Source organism: Salmo salar, chromosome ssa13, assembly GCF_905237065.1.
Source record: "Salmo salar chromosome ssa13, Ssal_v3.1, whole genome shotgun sequence".
NCBI lineage: Eukaryota > Metazoa > Chordata > Actinopteri > Salmoniformes > Salmonidae > Salmo > Salmo salar.
In genome coordinates this window covers 80318233-80336255 of record NC_059454.1, presented here as the reverse complement: position 1 = coordinate 80336255, position 18023 = coordinate 80318233, and the positions used below count along the sequence as shown (strand labels likewise).

Sequence of the window (18023 nt, the reverse complement as noted above, 5' to 3'; positions counted from 1 at the left end):
TGAACTTGCAATTCCACGTGTGTAATGAGATTATCAACATGTGAAAAATCTCACTTTCACATTTGGAATTGCAAGTTCACGTGTGAAAAACAATCACGTGGAAGTTTTTCACATATGAAATTGCAAATGTGATATTCACGTATGATTGTTTTTCACATGTGAAAATACAATTCCATATCTGAAAGTGAGATTTTCACATGTAGTGTTCTCTTACATGTGAACCTGCACATTTGAATTTCACATGTGAACTTGCAATTCCACATGTGAAAGTGAGATTTTAAGATGTGAAACCACAACATCTGAGGTGAAAACGTGTTATTCTCCTCACTTGTGAAAAACTAGTGTTAACATGTAATACATGTGAAAATATGGTTTCACATGAAATTTAAGCTCAACATATGAAAATGGCTATTTCACATGTGAAAATGTTATAAGGGGATACAAAACAAAAACAAACAATGAGAAATCATGTGATAAGGCATTTACTAGGATCTTCCAAACAGAAGTGCTGTGAATTGCTGATTGATTGCTTGGACAAAAAAAGTATATTGTTTTTTCAGTTCATCCATGTACAGTATCATGTCATGTCATGTTAATGATATGTTACATAAGCTTTATGATGCATAGACAGCTCCTGTAAAACACTCCCATTGTCTGTATGTCTGTCAGCTTATGTATAGAGGATTTTAGCTGAAGACAATCTCCAAAGGCAGAGGTAGCATGCTCATGGTGCATTCCTTGTGAGGACTACTCAGTAATTATGCTGGGTTATCATTAAGTGGTCCATTTGGAGTGTTAGAACCACTGGTCAAGGTTAAGTGTCTGTAGGCTAGTTCCCAGTTCTCTGTTCCCACACAAACCACTGCACTTTTTAGGGGACTGAGGATGCCCCCTACACAATATACAAATGGTATAAAACTGTATAACATCATTTGAAAAGAAGCACCACAGAACACATTCTGCTATTGGTGCAAGTTGTTCAGTTCATGCAGTCATCAGCCTTTTCACACACACCAGAAGAAGGATTAGGAAGTTGTTTGTTTATCTTTAGCACACCAAGGAAAGTATTTAGCCGACTAACCATGGCAGTTATTGACAGTTATTGATAATTGCAGATTTACTTTCCAGGTCACTCCTGTGGAGGTTATGACCTTTTGTTGCCTTTGGCTGTTGACGTCGGTGTGACATTACTTAAAACTGTTGAAGTTCCCATTCAGTGAAGAGATTTCTAGATGAGAAAGTTACTCTTTATTTATGTTTTTCAGTTATATGGGGGAAAAACATTAACCATGATTTTGGCTAAGTGGCCTGCTACTTTTGAGTTCAGTAAGTAGAAGCCAAGGTTAAATGATTTAGTTAACCTAATGATCTTCTCAACTTCAGTCTACATTTAGAATTTACTTTCAACTTTTTATTCAACCCCCCCAAAAAATTGACAATGGACAAATTGTTATTATTTTTCACAAATGATAACAAAATATGCATTGTCTACCAGTAATTTACTAAAACCTTTAGAAAGAATGCCCTCTAGTGGCACCAGGAATGCAACATGCGGTGATGCTGATGGAGGCCTGTTTCTGAGCCTTGAATAAGGATTTCTATAACACACTGTATTGTATTTTAGGCTATATTATAACGCATAGGTTACATTGCACAACTATAAACACATAACAAATGTGGCAACGTGGCATTACAGCTGCGGACGACATTGGTTTCCTCGGGCTCTTAAACAAAGGCTCTTACACCAACGACTACAGGGCAGAGATTGAAGGATTTAGTCAGATGGTTTGATGAACATCACCTACAACTGAATTTGAGGAAAAAAACAAAGGAGATGATCCTTGACCCTAAGTCCATTGGGGACCACAGCCCCATAGAGGTACGAGGAGAGAACATTGAGCAGGTGAACTCACACAAATACCTGGGGGTCCACATTGACAGTGGGCTGTGCTGGCGCACCCATATGGAGAATGTGTGCTCACGCATCCAACTGCTCTTGCACTTCCTGCGTCAGCATTGTTACATGCTTTGATAAGCCCAAATATTAACACTGACCAAGACAGCAGGGAAGATTATATGCATGACACTTTCTTCCTCTTGTCCAGGACACTTTCGAGGAGACCATCATCAGACAGGCCAGACAGGTCATATCGAACCCATCACATGCACTGAACACAGAGTTCCAGCTGATGCCATCGAGGAGGCGTTATATGGTGCCACTGCCTTTATACAATCTGGACAGATATAAACATTTGTTTGTCCCTCTGTCAATAAAACTGCTTAACAGCAGGGGAGACAGAGACAGACGAGGGTAACGGCAATGACGGACTGGAGCTTGGCCTATAGTATATCATATATCATAATGCAATCACATATTTCAGGGCTAACTGGCCTTGTTTACGACACATGACATACAAGGTACTACTATAACAAGATTAATTTAGCTTTAATAATGCTCTATGTAGCCATAATGTCATGTTTATGACGTACGTATAGATGTTACAATGTGGCCAAGATATGGCACCTAATACTGTAGATGCTGCCAGCATCAGGGAACATCATAATAAAGCAAAAATGTTAGCTGTGATGTATTTATAACATTATACAGGTTCAAAATGTTCTTTAGACTGCACTTTAATTTATAGGAGCTATGAATATATTTATATTTCATTATGAAAAAATGATACCCTAAAGTACTCGGGGTAAAGTTACTCAAATTGCTTATCCGTTTCTTACGTTCTTATAGTAAAGTGTAACATTTGATCTTTCATTGTATGTAGTCTTTATCATACTGTACGACAGCAAGATGTTACAATATAATTTGGGTACATTTACACAAATCTAATCCATATACATGACATAAACTGTCATTGAACGTTTGTCTCATAAAAATATCACTGTTTGTGATTCATGTGGAACAAATATTCATGGTTTAAAACATTTATTTCAGAGGTCTAGAATTGTTACGGGTTACGCCTGTGTTGTAAATAACTACACTTCTACCCCTTGAAATGGTGTTACTGTAGCTAGCCAATGAGATAGCTCAATTTGCTGATGGTGAACCAAATGCAGGCTGGTCCCTTTAAATGGGTGAGAGTGAACAGTGATCCGAATCAGTCAGCTGCACTGTCGGCCATGTGTCCCTGCATCCTCCTCCCCTCTCATTCAGCCTTTTCCAAACGACAACACCTCCCCCTCCCTCTTAAACCCTGCTCCTGCTCCCGCTCTGCTTTGCTCTGCTATGCTCCGAGTGCAGTCATTTCTAGTGCAGAGAAATGTCCCTGGTGACACTGAAGGATGACGCAGGCTCTCCCTCTCTCTTTCTCTCTTTCTTTTTCCTTTCTCTCTCTCCTTCTTTCCCAATAGCTCTATATCTCTCCTTGTTCTCCCTCTCTTGTTCCTTCTCCCTTTCTCCTTGCTCTCTCTCTCGCTCTCTCTCTCCTCACTCTCTCTCCCTCCCTCTCCCTCTTCCCCGGCACTGCAGTGCTGGTTGTGATTGCACACACACGCGCACACACACACGCCACACACCACACACACACACGCTCTCACACAGCGGAGTGTAGCTGAGAGACAGGGACTGCAGCAGCATGCACCAGCCGCGTCTGATCTGTGTGGTGACATGAGGAAGAAGAACTGGGAAGAGGATATAGCGTAGCAGCGTCTTACACAACCCAACCCCCATGCGTACGGTCGCTACATCTCTGCTCTGCAGCAGTGGCAACGGTGCATTTCAAGAGCGGACAGCTTATGTTATCTTCCCCCTCTGACTGCACTGCCTCTGCATCCATCCCATTCACTCTGTTCCTCCCACTCCACCTCTTCCTCATCCTCCCAACCACGGCATCATTAGGCAGGACTACAGACCGTCCGGGATCACCAACGGCAATCACTGGATGCTCAGGTTTGCCCTCTCTGAAGGAGTCGTGGTGGAGATGCTAAATCATCATTACCTCCATTAACAACCGGATTCTAATCTAGCTCAGGAGACAAGGAGAAAAAACCACCCCAAACAACGAAAAAGGAGTCTTAGATGTTTGTGACGCTCTTTGTCGGCGCTGTTGGGTAGTTGATTAGTTTCTTCTATTTGCTTGATTGTTTTTATCTTCTCTGAGACTGGCTAGCAGGCACTGCAGCACCAGGAAGGACTGCAGGAGCCGTGAAGGGTAGGGCATGAGGACCCAGGGGCGAGCCAGTGGAAGGGCTTGAGCTACCATTGCAGCCCCTGCTGCTGCTGAGGTGCTTATCTTGATTTTTTTTCTCCAGAAAGGGCGGCTGGTTGGGGTGGGTTGTGACAGTGCAGGTACTCAGGACCCTGCAGAGCGGAGTGGGTGGCTCTGGCATAGAGGAGCCAGGCAGGGAGGCAGGACGTCCTGTGGGAAAGGAGGAGAGAAGAGAAGAAGAAGGGCTGGCTCAGGCTCGGGCCCCTGATGGTGGCTATTTTTATCTCCCCTAGCTGAGTGATTGGGGACAGCCGGTAAAGAGAAAGATGCTTATGGGTGCGGGACGAGACACGGCGCGGGATGAGGCCCAGAAGCTTCACCGGAAATGGCTGAAGCACCAGGCCTTCATGACCGAGCTGGCCCGCAACAAAGAATGGCTGGCCAAGATAGAGCAGGTGAGTGGAGAAGGGAGGGGAGAGGGTAGTGGGAGGAGGTCAGAGAGGGCAGGTGAATGGAAGGTGCTGGGGGAGGGTAGTGTGAGCACATGATTGAGAGAGGGTAGTGGGTGTGTGCGTGGGTGGGGGGGGTAGCAGTGTGTGTATGTGCGTGTAAAGGGATGATGGGCGATAAGACACATCAGACGGTGGATGGGATGTTGGGGGGGCGGTGTCATTACTCCATTTTGAGTAAACTGTAAACAAATGTTGTTATATGCTTCTACTAAGGACATCCAGAATTTCAAGTTCAAGGTTATAAATGTGAAAGCTGTATAGTTTTCTGCATGAATGGTGCAGTAAATCATAAGAAAGGTATTTTTCCATTGCCTTTTCAGCTACGTACTAACATTGGATTCTATTTGCGCAGTGTTTCCTCCTCAAAATATTTCTTATTAAGAATTGGATGAAACCTGTGAACAACTTGACAGCAAGTGGGCAATCTATCAAACCTGTGTGATACTGCCAACATTCATGGCCTTGTTTTATGAATATACCGCCAAGTCTTTATTAATAGCGTAGCTCTGTACAATAGGAAATTGTTTGTATGGTAACTAGATAGGCCTACAGCAAAAACATTTATTTAACCTTTATTTAACTAGGCAAGTCAGTTAAGAACAAATTCTTATTCACAATGACGGCCATACCCAATGAATGCCAAACCCTAACCCGGACGACGCTGGGCCAATTGTGCAACGCCCTATGGGACTCCCAATGCCAGCATCCCAGTTCTCCACTGCTGTCAACAGTGAAGAGAACCCATACCTGGGTCGTGTTCAGTAGAGAGAACATTTTTCGAAACAGGAAGAAACTGGGAGGTACTAGCTGAACTTTTCCAATAAGAACAAGCCTTGGTGTTACCGTGAGCCCTACTGACCACGATACAAGTGTACTTTAACCACACTGCTGCAGAGAAGCCTGGTGGGAGGCTCATGTGGGTGCTCCACGTTTGAATCAGTTGATTTAACCCAGAATTCCAAAATGACCCCTAGCCCCTACACCTAAGGCACTGCTGTGGAACTGGAGGATGGTATAGATGTAAGTAATATGACACAAATTCCACACAGCCAATCAGAAGGCCTGGTGAAGCAATTGCCATAGCGAATCCTTTCAGATCTACAAGGGTTAAGAGTCAATTTAGAATAAATCTACCCATTCCAGGAGAAGGTCTGTGTGGTTTGTAAAAGTGTTCAGTGCAAGTTATTTGATTGAGGGCTAGGCAATACTGTGAGAATTAGCTTATCTAGCCCACATACCCTTTTGAATGCTTTCTTGACCAATGTTGACTCAATTTATTGAGGCCCATCAAGAGAGAAATACAATAGATTGGATGTGAAAACAGCACTTGATCAACATGGTATGTAGGATCTAGCTAACTAATTATTGTGGATAACACCATTTTAAAAGCTCTATGAGTTAGTTAGATGTCTTGACGTTAAACATTAAATGTCCTGAGCTTTTTTGCAAGAACATGATTTAACCTCAGTTGGCGTACGTTTTAAGATTGATATTTAATGGATTTCAATGCATTCTGGTAAATCTGTTTTGTTATTGTAGAGATGTACTGAAATAATTTATTCATCAAGCTCATAAGCAGAGTATGTATCTTTTCACTTCCAAAATCGCATTGAATGTTATGGCATGATAAACTCAATCACCTCTAATTTACAAAAAGTATTCTGTTGCTATATATCCAAATGCAGAAGTTATTGATCACACATTTCATATAAATCTAAATGATATACCACTGAGATGTTAATATGATATAGTAGATGTTAAACGTGAAGTGGTGAATGAATGATTGAGACTGAGAGCCCCTCACCATACCATACGTATCAGAATGCTCACATGGCCATCTTGCTTGTCCATGCATGAAATGTGTCATGCAGTGTACCATGCAAGACTAGGCCCCCCTTCATGAGCCTGATGCTGCTCAAGATTCTGTCCTGCAGCCAAAGGCAAAAGGGCTTTGTAGAGGATCTAGGTTTGACGCCCTTTTCATAAGCACGTCTTTGTTTATTCTAGATGTGGCTGTAAAATTCAATTGGATTATATTATAATAGGTGCAGTGAAATAACTGTTCAATCCAACGGGGAATAAAAGTAGTCAGAGGAGATGTCCTTAGTTGGAGCTGCTGTACCAAACAGTTAATCGCCATCCGTCCAACACTGACGAATCTTTGGAAAGGCCAGGGCCATGTTCAGTAGGACATAACGTTCTACTGAACAGGCATACCTCTCTGTCTTGTAGAGTAGGGATTGGAGCTGGTTCTTAAATGATTGATTTTTGGGAGTGAGGATGTACTCGGTGCTGTTGTGTCTGTTGGTAGAGTAGATATAATATGTACATGCATAAAAAAGCCCTTTCATATTCAGTATCGGATGTTAGTGACCTACATTTCATACCTGTGTAAGATATACTATCTTGGATGAAAGCATCTTACAATTAAGTATGCATTGTTTATTATTTACATACATCAACAAATGGCTGTGAAACATCTACTAGTGGCACAGGGAGGCCCTAACTCTAGAACAACAGCTCTGGTCAAAGTGAAAATGGAGTGAAAAAGGATACCGGCTCTGCTTCGGAATCATCAGGCTATTTGTTTAACCTCTCATGCCATACACCAGATAGATACAGTACATCGAATGAGTGGACATGGAGTGCAGAAGATGGCTGCTCTGTCTGTGGTGAATGCATCCACAAGGCTGACTAGCGGGGTTTCTCAAGGGCTCTGTCTCTGCTAGCCCCACACAGAGTGTTACAGAGACCCTCATGTCTCGCTACTCTCACTAACATCGCTTAATCGGCCCCCACCTCTCCTTCTTCCTCTCCCTCTCTCGTTACCTGGGAGACTGGGGAGAAAAGATTACGCTGCGACCTGGTGCGATTAGAAAACTCTGTGTCCTTTTGGAACGGTTACCGCCCTGGCCCATGCCTCTGCTCTCCCACTGTACTTACTCAGCAGATGGGCCTGAGCCCCAGCTTGGAGCTCTGAGCTGGGGCTGGGCATGAGCTCGGAGCTCTGATCTGGGGCTTAGGACTGAGCTCGGACCTCTGAACTGGAGCTCTCTCTGTGGAGGTCTCTTCAGTCCCCTGGGGACGCTTGTCTGTAGCAAAGAGAGGACTCTGGGTTTTACTTAAGGCTGACCTTGTGGCAATGCTTTGCCAATGGCTCAGGGGTCAAACGCTGTGTAAACACAGACAACACAAAAATACCTATCCATCTCGAGCATTTTACACTGTTTAACAAAAGCAGACGACAGGATCGCATGTCCGTTGATTTAGTCTGGTGAAGCTATTTTTAAAGTATTGGTTTGTGAGTCTGAATTTTAGTCAGTGTTGTTTTGGTTTCTCAGAGTAGTAGCTAGAATCTATCTACACACCAGTGGAGGCTGCTGAGGGGAGAGCGGCTCATAATATTGTCTGGAATGGAGTGTAATGGATGGAATGGCGTGAATGGAATGGTATCAAACACATGAAAACTATGTCTTTGATACCATTACATTTACACCATTCCAGCCATAATTATGAGCCGTTCTCCCCTCAGCAGCATCCACTGCTACACACCCACTTGAGAAGCCATGTAGAGTGATTCCTCACGAAACCCAGACAAAAGAAGACCATGATTTTGGGGATTTTCACAAAATGGAATCCATAGAATAGTCCATTAAACAAAGGATTGTTGACAAATATTTGACATTTGTATCTAAAAGCATAATTGAGAAATAATTTATTAAAGTTGCCATATTAATTATCTTTTGGCCTTACCCAGGCCTCCTTTAATACTCTATAGTGTTTCATCTGTAGGTGCTACAAAGCAAACATTGGTGTCATGTCCCACTGGGCACAGACGTCAGTTCAACATCTAGTTTTGATTTACATGTGGTTGAGTTGTCAACTAATGTGAATTTAACGTGAAATCAACAAAAAATGTCACCATGTCATTGGATTTAGGTTGAAGGTTGGGTGAATAAAAGACGAAATGCCCCATGGGTCGATGACTTTTTGCAAATCCAATTAATTTCCGATGTTGATTCAATGTCATCACATCGTTTTTTGGCGTTGAAATGATGTGGAAACAGCATTGATTTAACCAGTTTTTGCCCAGTGTGATGAAGCTTTACCGCTTGCTCTGTAATATGAGTAGTATTTGGATTTCAAAAAGTAATTTTTTTACATTACAATTATTGGCACCCCTGTTTTCAATACTTTGTGCACCGTCCCCTTGCAAGGATAACGGCACTAAGCCCTTTTCTACAATGTTTTATGAGATTGGAGAACACTGGGAGAGATCTTAGACCATTTCTCCATACAGAATCTTTCCAGATCCTTGATATCAATCGGTCTACTCTTGTGGACTGCCCTCTTCAATTCAAGCCACAGGTTTTCAATGGGGTTCAAGTTCGTAGACTGAAATGGTCATTGCAAAATGTTGATTTTGTGGTCAATTATCAATTTCTTTGTGAATTTTGATGTGTGCTTGGGGTCATTGTCTTGCTGGAAGATCTACCTGTGGACAAGTTTCAGCCTCCTGGCAGAGGCAACAAGGTTTTTGGCTAAAATGTCCTGGTTACTATGTACTTGGTCAAGTTAATTATGCCGTTGACCTTAACAAGGGCTCCAGGACCAGCAGGCCCATACATCAAAGATCCACCACCATATTTTACAGTAGGTATGATGTTTTCTGCATATGCATCCTTCGTTTGATACATACCTGCCACCACTGTGTGGCTAAAACCTCTACATTCACCTAATATGACCATAGCACCGGTTTCCAATCCAAGTGTCAATGCTGTTTAGCAAACTCCCAGTGTTTACATTTGTTGGTCACTCTTAATAAAATAAAAAATTCTGCCAACCCTTACAAAGAGCATATTGGCATGGAGGTGGCGTCGAATTGTAAATTAAGAGATTTGGTGACCCCGAGATGGGACCAAGTATTGCAATTCTCCAACTTTGGCCCTTGGATTTTTCTTTGCCTCCAGAGCCATCTTCCATACTGTGCATGGGGACAAGATACACATGCATCAAGGAAGTTTATGTCTGTTCCAGTTGGTTTACACTTCTTAAATTGATTTAAGTGAAACAGGAAGCCATGTAAGGCCACAATTCAATGTCTTAAGTTAATGCAGATTTAATTTTGTTTGATTTCATTTATAATAATGTTTAGGGTGGCCAATCATTTTGACACCTCTCTTTTTGAGAACAAAAGTATTACTTATTAAAGAAAATGTCTTTATATGAGCAATTGTATTAGTGTAAAATAATATATATATATATTTTTTTAGCATACAATATTGCTTAGTATTTGTGTTATTTGTTTTATACATTATTTTTTGCTAATCTTTATCAATCGTGCCAATGATGTTGGAGGTGAATATGTGCTTGTCAGTGTGCTTGTCAAGATGCATAGTGTATTTACATAGGTGTGTATGTACTGTAGGAATGTATTGGTCCCATGTCTAATGTATTGCCCTGACATCCCCCTCTCCTTTGCTCTTCCTCACTCTCCTCTCATATCTCCCTCTCCTCCTTTTTCTTTCTTTCTGTCCTTCTCATCTCTCCATTTCCTCTCCTCCCCTCACACTGATGTCTCTTCTTCCTTCTCTCTCCCTGTGTGTCAGTGAAGACGAGGGAGAGGGGAGAGAAAGAGACCTAGCCTGCTTTCTGCCTGCTCTGCATTATGAGAGGAGGAGAGAGAGGCAGAGAAAAAGAGAGAGGGAGAGAGAGCGAGGGAGAGAGAGAGAGAAAAAGAGAGAGGGAGAGAGCGCTAGCAGCAGTTAAGCAGAGAGACTGTGCCAAGAGGAGAAATGCAGCACTGCATTATGAAAGCCACAGGATAGGCCCAGCTCGCTCTGAGAAACCTATAGGAGAGAGCTATACAGGAAAGGAGATACGAGAGAGAGAGAGACCAAGATTTACAGGATGAAATATGTTGTATTCTGGGTTACTATGCATTTCCCTGCATAGTACAATAGATAGCAACACCAGTTATTATCATTTAGTCGGGTATTTTAGAACAAAGGACCAATTTGATCCAAGCTTTTCTTCAAACGGGGTTGTCTTGAAAACAAACATTGCACTAGGCAGGTCTCTATTAGACTTTCGGTTTTGAAGGTTTGCTACGTGTGTACAATACAGGATTTTATGTCAGTTTCACTGCACATTTTCCCTTTGCTTCCTTATGGCTGACTGACATTCAGTGGTCCTTGATAGAGATGACGAGGAAACGTCTGATATGAACACTTGTCATAGGAAACACCTCCTGTTCCTCTCAGTCGGAGCATGGGAGGAGACTTTGCATGCGGATTCTATTTCAGGAGACTTGGAGTGGAGCCACAGAGAGAGCTCCATCAAAACACACACACACACACACACACACACACACACACATACATACATACATACATACATACATACATACATACATACATACATACATACATACATACATACACACACACACACACACACACACACACACACAGAGAGAGAAGGAAAACGCCACAAGCTTTGATCTCTCGCTCTCTACATCTAGACTCCCCTACGTATTTATTTGGACAGTGAAGCTAAGATGTTTAATATGGATCTATACCACCATTGTGGATTTAAAATCAAGTGTTTTATATGAGGCGACAGTACAGAATGCCACCCCTTATTTATTTGAGGGTATTTTCATATATATCTCTGTTATACCATTTAGAAATTAAAGCACTTTATGTATCTAATCCCCCCATTTGAAGTTACAGTGCCTTCAGAGAGTTTTCACGCCCCTTGACTTTTTCCACATTTTGTTGTGTTACAGCCTGAATTTAAAATATATTAAATTGAGATGTTTTGTCACTGGCCTACACACAATACCCAGTAATGTCCAACTGGAATTATGTTTTTAGAAATGTTTAGAAATGAATAAAAATGAAAAGCTGAAATATCTTGAGTCAATAAGTAAGTATTCAACCCCTTTGTTATGGCAAGCCTTAAGTTCAGGAGTAAATATGTGCTTAACAAGTCACATAATAAGTTGGACTCACTCTGTGTGCAATAATAGTTTTTAACATGATTTTAAACACTAACATCTCTGTGACCCACACATACAATTATCTGTAAGGTCCCTCAGTCGAGAAGTGAATTTCAAACACAGATTCAACCACAAAGACGAGGGAGGTTTTCCAATACCTCACAAAGAAGGGCACCTATTGGTATATAATTTTTTTTATGAAGAAGCAGACATTGAATATCCCTTTGAGCATAGTGAAGTACACCCAGTCACTACAAAGATATGTGCGTCCTTCCTAATTCAGTTGCCGGAGCAGAAGGAAACCGCTCAGGGATTTCACTGAGGCCAATTGTGACTTTAAAACAGTTACAGATAATAATGATGAGTGAGAATGTTACAGAGGCATAAATATCAAACCCCCCAAAAAATGCTAAACACTCCCCTTATTGGTAATGGTGAGAGGGACATGTTTTGGGGGCATGATCTTTGCGCATCTGTAACTTTCTCACTCATCATTATTCCAAATTCATTCATGATTTTCCGTAATCACGTTTTCATCCGCATTAGAAGTATTAAGAAATATGTTATATTCTTGTTTACAATAAAAGTGACTCCAAAATGACACAATACATTATTTACCATTCAGTTCTATTGGGTACAACATAATCCAAAACACAACCAAAACCATCTGTAAATGTATCCAAAAGGTTTGCAGTGTCACAAGCTTTGTAGTCATTGCGTGCTAGGAATATGGGACCAAATACAAAACTAAAACTAACTAAATGTAATACACTATAAGTGAATTTGTCCAAATACTTATGGCAACTTCAAATGGGGAGACTAGATACATAAAGTGTCTAAACAGTAAAACAGATACACTACATGACCAAAGGTATGTGGACGCCTGTTTGTCGAACATCTCATTCCAAAATCATGGGCATTAATTTGGAGTCGGTCCCCCCTTTGCTGCTATAACAGCCTCCACTCTTCTGTGAAGGCTTTCCACTAGATGTTGGAACATTGTTGCGGGGACATGCTTCCATTCAGCCACAAGAGCGTTAGTGAGGTCGGGCACTGATGTTGGGCGATTAGGCCTGGCTCGCAGTCGGCATTCCAATTTATCCCAAAGGTGTTTGATGGGGTTGAGGTCAGGGCTCTATGCAGGCCAGTCAAGTTCTTTCACACTGACAAACCATTTCTGTATGGACCTCGCTTTGTGCACAGGGGAATTGTCGTGCTGACACAGGAAAGGGCCTTCCCCAAACTGTTGCCACAAAGTTGGAAGCACAGTATCGTTTAGAATGTCATTGTATGCTGTAGCATTAAGATTTCCCTTCACTGGAACTAAGGGGCCTAGCCCGAACCATGAAAAAAATGATTCATCATTCCAGAGACAGCGTTTCCACTGCACCAGAGTCCAATGGTGGCGAGCTTTACACCACTCCAGCCGATGCTTGGCGTTGCGCATGGTGATCTTAGGCTTGTGTGCGGCCATTCCATGAAGCTCCCGACAAACCATTCTTGTGCTGATGTTGCTTCCAGAGGCAGTTTGGAACTCAGTTGTCAGTGTTGCAACCGAGGACAGATGATTTTTACGTTCCACGTGCTTCATCTCTCGGCGGTCCCGTTCTGTGAGCTTGTGTGGCCTACCACTTCACGGCTGAGCTGTTGTTGCACCGAGACTAGACATTTCCACTTCACAATAACAGCACTTACAGTTGGCCAGGGCAGCTCTAGCAGGGAAGAAATTTGACGAACTGACTTGTTGGAAACGTGGCGTCCTATGATCGTGCCACGTTGAAAGTCACTGAGCGCTTCATTAAGGCCATTCTACTGCCAAAGTTTATCTATGGCGATTGAGGGCTGGCTGTGTGCTCGATTTTATACACCTATCAGCAGTGGGTGTGGCTGAAATAATAATTGAAGGGGTGTCCACATACTTTTGTATATATAGTGTATGTATGGAAATACCCTCAAATAAAAGGTGGCATTCTTTACTGTTGCTTCATACTAAACATTTGATCTCAAATCTAAAATGCTGGCGCAAAGAGCAAAATTTAACTTCTAGCTTCCGCTGTCCAAATAAAAACACCTTTTGGCATTTCTAGAGCCATCGTGGCCTTGCTCATGTGTTGACTTAGGTTCAGGGACAAAGATGATAAATTAACCACACATTTGTTATAGCCCAGAGTTTGAACAAAAGATGTGACATTTGGGGTTGTCTTGGTGTTTTTGACCAGAAGTAACATCGGTTGTTCAATCAAAAGGTATTTGTCTTCTTTTTTTCCTAAACAACCTTTCAGTTAGGGTCATGACCTTTAAACTAGTGCTGATCGGTTATTTCTCTGATTCTAAACAACTAATTGACCGACGTCGGTTAAATTATTTGAATTCCATTTAGTTCAATTTTTTGTGTGAGCTCAATGTGCACGTTGCAGTTTCTCTAGAGATAACTCATATCCAGCCTGAACTGTGTGATGTAGTAGGGAGTTGTAGTTTCCAATATTCTACATAGTTTAGTGCATAAAATGGGTTATTAACTACAATGACCATAATCCATTGCACATATACTTGTCCAGTCTGTTTCTTTTAGGCCTGCTACTGAAGAGAGAAGAATGCAGGATAGTGAGGGGATATAGAGAGCAGCTGTTGCTTCACGATCTCACCTGAAAATACATGATCTAAGTGATTGATAGTTAGCATTCAGCAGTCATAAAAGTATGCCTTTTTACTTTGAAGAACTACAAAATAGTGATTTTGTCAGACAGCATAGGCAGCAGTTCTATAGAAATGGGATGACTTGGAATGAAATAATAAAGTAATCAAATAAACAAATGTAATATACACAGCAACTGAAATATTTTATTAAAGTAATGTGAATAAATGATGGTTAATAAGTGATAAGCAGTAATGGGCAGTCACTACCACCATGGGACTTTGATTGTTTTATTTATGTGTTACAGCATTCAACCCACATAATTGAAAGCGAAAGCGAAAACCGTGATTGTTTTTTAGTAATCGAACCGAAACTGAACCGACCTCAAAAAACATGAATTGCTCAGCACTACTTTAAACAGAGACCGTGCTGTGCTTTTCTGTGGTGACTTCAAAAGATTATGCTTTGGATGACTGGGATCCATAGCCTTTTATTGAGACACTGTAGACTTGTGTGCAGACACAGGATGATTTTCATGGAATTCATGTAAAATCAACCTAAAATCAACCTGATTGAAAAGCTTGCCCTACAACCAAGCATATTTAAATGGCCATGATGAACATAAGTATGACATTACGGAAGATCAATCCACCTACGCATAGACAGCAATAGAGAGACATGAAACGTTGTCTATGCTTCAATCTGCTGCAGTCATCCTGCACATTTCACACTATGCTTTGTTAGCCAGATCTGGTCATATTAGGCTTGGGTTTATTCATTTCATATTTTCTGGCATTATGCACCAAAGAGTAGTACTGTATGGAGATTGTAGCCTATATCTGAGAGATTTTCAGCATACTGTACTAAACGAGCAACAATCAGCACAGCCAGTGAGTAACATCCCTCCAAGGGAAAGCTGACATTATACTAGTGTACATGTTGGAGAGAAGCATGAAATCTCTCAGTTGAGAAATCCGACAGTTCATTACTTTATTTAACATCTGAGTTTGATTTTAACACAGTACCAGCAGGGTGCCTTTACCATTATGACAATGGTATATGATAAAAACGGCATATCAACTGAACTATCTCAGCTTATATTTAACCATACGAACAGTGAAATGAATTGTTGGCCATGTAAATGACAGTAGTTAGGATAAATTAAAACTAAGAAAATAACTTTGGTAGTGCAGATACTGTATGTAACCACCGTTCTATCTCTCTCCTCTATGTGCCTTCAGGAGGGGCAGGAGCTGATCGATGAGAAGCCGGAGCTGCGTTCGGTGGTGCAGCAGAAGCTGGAGGAGATCAGGGAGTGCTGGACGGACCTGGAGAGCACCACCAAGGCCAAGGCCCGAGCTCTGTTTGAGAACAACAAGCCAGAGCCGGTGGTGAAGAGCTACTCAGACCTGGACCACCAGCTCTCTGGCCTGGAGAAACAGCCCCCACAGCTGGAGCAGGCTCACCATCTGCCCACCTTCAATGAGCAGCTGCATAAATTCCAGGTGTCTATCTGTGGAGGCTGCTGAGGGGAGAACGGCTCATAATAATGTCCGGAACACAGCAAATGGAATGGCATCAAAGACATTGAAACCATGTGTTTGATGTATTTGATACCATTCCACCGACTCCGCTCCAGTCATTACCACGAGCCCGTCCTCCCCAATTAAGGTGCCACCAACCTACTGTGGTGTCTGTTTACTGTTATAGGTTGTTCTTTATGTTTTTTGTTTTAAGGCAGTTATTTTGTGACAAAGACTTTGTGCTTTGGACAACTTATATCAGAACATGGAGACTACATTTAAGAGTGTAACACAACACATTTCAACTACATTTTCAATGAGTTTATGTAATCTTTACAATCCATTCTACTGTCTGTTAATGCTATAGAAGCCGTTGTTGTGATTTTTCTGTGCCAAGTTCCCGCCCACCAGCCACTAGGCTGGTTGACATTAAAGAATGCACCGTATGCTTTGTTCTTAAAGCCGTCTAACCCATTACGTAACGTTGAAACACAACACACACATAAGAAAATAGCTGAAAGTGCTGTTCAAGCCCATGTGCTGTGTGTTTGGGGAATCAGTCTCTCATCATCTAGCTCTAACATGACCTTTCCTTCCCTCGGGCTGGCCTTCCTCAGTCTCAGATGGGGGACTTGTACAAGGACGTAGGGGAACTAGGGTCCCTCCAGGGGGTGTGCCTCCCCCAGCGAGGCAGCCTGGTGAAAGGCGGGGAGGGAGAAGGGGGCGAGCAGCCAGCTGTGGTGGAGACCCGCATCGTGCGCCTCATCGAGCCCCTGAAGGAGAGACGTCGCATCCTGCTGGCCTCCAAGGAGATGCATCAGGTCGCCCAGGACCTGGAGGAAGAGATAGTGAGTGACTGACACACTTTATTACTCCATGGTGCCTCCAGCCTTTCTTACTCTATCTATCCCTCTCTTCCTGGCATAACTTAATCTATCCATATATTCAGTTTGTTTCTATCCTATAGCCTCATAAGGTCTCTAATATGTTTTTCTAAATGTTTCTTATGTTATATGGCCAAAGGTTTAATATGTCTCCCATCCTTGATCAATTAAACCACCAGGCTCTCCTATCAATGAGATAGGTATGTACAGACAGTCACTGATGACAATTTGCTGATGTTATAGCTGTGGATCCAGGAGCGGCTTCCTCTGGCTTCCTCTAAGGATTACGGCAACAACCTGCAGAGTGTTCAGCAGCATGTAAAGATCAACCAGGTGAGAGACAGATTATCTCTATACAAGCACACTACACTATCTCCTCACAGCACAGTATCAACTCAATCACTAGCCCTGCTCAGCTCAGACCTAACTACAGTCCCCACAACACTAAACCATGGTTGTGTTCAGTAGGGAACACCGCCACACATTTCTGGTGAAGGAAAACGATAGTACCTCCCAGATACTACCTCCCCATTTCACTCTGTTTGGAGGCGTTTTCTTCCAGCTGAAAATGACCCCTGTCTCTTATTGGTCCGTCAGACGCTGCAGAGGGATCTGCAGGGTCGCCAGGCGCGCGTTGAGGAGGTGTTGGACCGGGCGGGGATCATCGCCTCTCTGCGGACCCCCGAGGTGGACTTTGTGCGCGAGGGGGCAGGGCACGTGCGTCAGCTTTGGGAGGTGCTGAGGCTAGAGGCGGAGAGGAGGTCTGTGATGTTGGATGTGGTGCTGCAGGCCCAGCAGTATTACAGCGAGGCGGCCAAGGTCGAGTCCTGGCTGGCAGGCCAGAAACTGCACCTCATCAGCGAGGAGAAGGGCATGGTACGTATGGCAGGCATGGGATCATGTGACTGAACTGGCAGGGTGGGCATGAGACTGGCCCATTGGTTAGTGCACAGTGCTCCAGGAGGACTTTTACCATCATTTGTCTGCTGTGCCTTTCTTTTACAAACAATTTACTTCTGGGTGATGGTTTGTTTGTAAAATGTATGTATCTGTGAACAAGGATTTGGTCTCTAATATGAGGTCCCTCTTGTGTAGGATGAAGCAAGCACCCTGCAGCTGCTGAAGGAGCACCTGGCCTTGGAGGCGATGGTGGAGAACTACGCTGAGACAGTGGGCATGCTCTCCCAGCAGTGTCAGAGACAGCTGGAACTGGCACACCCAGACAGGCACGAGGAGACACACTGACAGTCACTCTCAGGCTCAGGCTAGATCTAAACACATCCTTCAATACCCACAAACAACG

The 18023-nt window shown here is 42.7% G+C and overlaps 1 protein-coding gene across 1 annotated transcript in view; it reads left to right on the top strand.

The window, feature by feature from the left end:
• Window positions 1-3460: 3460 nt before the first annotated feature.
• Window positions 3461-18023, top strand: part of LOC106567935 (spectrin beta chain, non-erythrocytic 4-like) — a 29570-nt gene continuing 15007 nt past the window's right edge. The window contains exons 1-6 of the mRNA XM_014137849.2: window positions 3461-4618; window positions 15555-15818; window positions 16454-16684; window positions 16964-17053; window positions 17318-17596; window positions 17816-17946. Of these exons, the coding sequence (XP_013993324.2) occupies window positions 4490-4618; window positions 15555-15818; window positions 16454-16684; window positions 16964-17053; window positions 17318-17596; window positions 17816-17946 (1124 nt within the window). The 5' untranslated portion in view covers window positions 3461-4489. The remainder of the gene's footprint in view (window positions 4619-15554; window positions 15819-16453; window positions 16685-16963; window positions 17054-17317; window positions 17597-17815; window positions 17947-18023) is intronic.